The sequence below is a fragment of the Nestor notabilis genome, unplaced genomic scaffold (assembly GCF_000696875.1).
Source record: "Nestor notabilis isolate BGI_N333 unplaced genomic scaffold, ASM69687v1 scaffold16399, whole genome shotgun sequence".
NCBI lineage: Eukaryota > Metazoa > Chordata > Aves > Psittaciformes > Psittacidae > Nestor > Nestor notabilis.
This window is the reverse complement of record NW_009945202.1, coordinates 28,922-31,090: the sequence shown is the minus strand read 5'-3', so window position 1 is coordinate 31,090 and position 2,169 is coordinate 28,922. Positions and strand designations below refer to the sequence as shown.

At 52.0% G+C, this 2,169-nt stretch overlaps 1 protein-coding gene across 1 annotated transcript in view; it reads right to left on the bottom strand.

Moving 5' to 3' along the window:
- Positions 1–6: 6 nt before the first annotated feature.
- LOC104412150 (segment polarity protein dishevelled homolog DVL-3) overlaps positions 7–2,169 on the bottom strand; it is a gene marked incomplete at its 3' end in the record, with an annotated part of 10,184 nt that continues 8,021 nt past the window's right edge. The window contains exons 11-14 of the mRNA XM_010022769.1: positions 1,633–1,764; positions 1,226–1,393; positions 402–614; positions 7–110 (exon numbers count right to left, since the gene is read on the bottom strand). Coding sequence (XP_010021071.1) covers positions 7–110; positions 402–614; positions 1,226–1,393; positions 1,633–1,764 — 617 coding nt within the window. The remainder of the gene's footprint in view (positions 111–401; positions 615–1,225; positions 1,394–1,632; positions 1,765–2,169) is intronic.

Below are 2,169 nucleotides of genomic sequence, written 5' to 3'. Positions count from 1 at the left end.
CGTGGTGTGGTCCGACTCACTCCCGCTGCCACCTGATTTGGACTCCCCAGTCTTCTCTCTCTCCTTCCTTCTCTCGCTGCCGCTGCGATTGGAACCACTGCTCCGGCTCCCTGCAATAAGCACAAGGCAAAGTTAGGTGACAGCTCAGACAAGTCAGGAAGAAAGGATGGTCCTCTAGCCAAGAGAGTACAAGATGCTGCAGCACAGCTATCCACCAGCACAGTCCATGTTCTCAGTCTCTTTTCAGCTCCAAGGTCCACAACCATTATGAGAAGGCTTTTGCCCTGGCTCCACCCACACATATGTCTTTGCCTAAGCAAGACCTTGCCTTTTCCTGCTGCTTCCCTGTACTGAACAGGGCATCTGGCCACCTGCAGGCATATTTAATTCTTTTCACTCACCTTCACTGTGCTGGCTGCCTGCACTGCCCCCTCCGTAGCTGTATCCTGGATCAGGGAAGCCGGGGTGGGGGTTGTATGGATGAGGAGGTGGATACTGATATGGGAAAGCCATAGGCCAGGGTGCAGCTCCTGGGTGGGGGAGCGGAGCCAAAGTGTCCTGATCAGAGGCACCGCTGGAGCCATCATGATTGTGAAGAGACAGATTAGCCATGTCTGCAAGAAAGCAGAGAAAAGCGGTTAATCCAAGCAGAAAGACAACCACGTGTAATCAAGAAATTCCCTGTCCATGCTTGCTGGTGAACATGGAGGGGGTCCACAAGGAGACACTAGAAGTTGGCACTCTCCCTGTCAGTGTAACCATTTGTGCTTCCTGGCTGGACAACAACCAGGTTGTGCAAGTCCAAGCTGCCAGTCTAAACAAGAGACCAGCTTGGTTGGAAAGGACCATATCAGAGCTACAGCTCACCCTGTCAATTACTTCCTCCATCCCTCTTATTTAAGCAGAACCCAGCTGTCCACCCTCTTGCTACCACTGGAAGTTCAGAGCCTGGAGACAGTCGGTACAGACTAAGACTCCACGAGGGCTGCCTGGGAGAAAAGATAACATAGCAGGTGACAACACTGTCAACTCTGCTACCAACTTCACCACCCCAGCAGCATGACAAAGAAGCTGGGATATTCTTCATCACTCTAACAGGGTCTGTAGAACAAGGGGCCCAGCCTCATGGCAACAACTGTAGCTATGTCCCCATTGTGTCAGCAGGGCTCTGCAGGACTTCTACCCCTCCCCATCCTCTCCCTCCCACCCATGCCAAGTGTCTTACTTCCACAGAGGTCCCCGAAGATGTAATAGCATTGCTCTGAGAAGGTGATCTTGTTGACAGTATGTCGGATGTACCCAGCCTTCAGCAGATAGCTGGCATATTTGCGGGATTCACGACGGTCTGTAAAGCCCTCTACATGGTGATAGAGCCAATCCACCACATCCGAACCTGCCACCAAACACTGAGTTAAGTACAGCAAGAGAAAGACAGTGGCCCTTGAGGCAGCAGGCCATACTGGAACCAAGACTGGGCCAGAAGTTAAAAAGGGACTGCACAGCTGAAGGTTCAATTTGTGACTCTGGTCTGGTGAACAGTTAGTTTATGTTGACAGAGACGCTCGCTTGGCATCTGCTTGGAAAACAGGCCACCCATTCCCCAGTCCCAGCCTAGGCAGCACAGTCTCTTACCAATGAAGGCATTGGGGATGGTGATCTTCAGCCACATGCGGTCACGCACCTCCAGGCCTGACTCTGGTGAGGCCATGGCTTTGACAATGGTGGCCATGTCACTGTGGATGGACAGGTGAAAGTCATCGAGGCCTGTGGTGTGGATGAAGGAAGGGAGGCAGAGATGAGAGAGGACAGAAAAGACAACAGGGCTGCATGGAAGCATCACACAAAGTAGGAATGGGCCAGGGAACAATACACTGCAAACAGCCTTGGGGCACATGCTGTGTAACTCCCCTTCCAGCCTTCCAAAGTTATCCTTCACATCAGCCATTTCCTTTTGTGCAAAACCCAGGCCAGAGTCTCCTTCCTTCCAGACAGTCCCAAGCAGCTGAGATCCAAAGGCTGCCAACTGAGCCCATGCCGAACAGCAAGAGAATTCTCTGTTCCTCACAAACGAACAACAAACTCCTAGCTTTTTGCCCCATCTGAGCTTCCCAGACCCTTGCTTGAGGGCTCTCTATACCAGAATTGCCATAGATCTTCAGAAAGCAACCA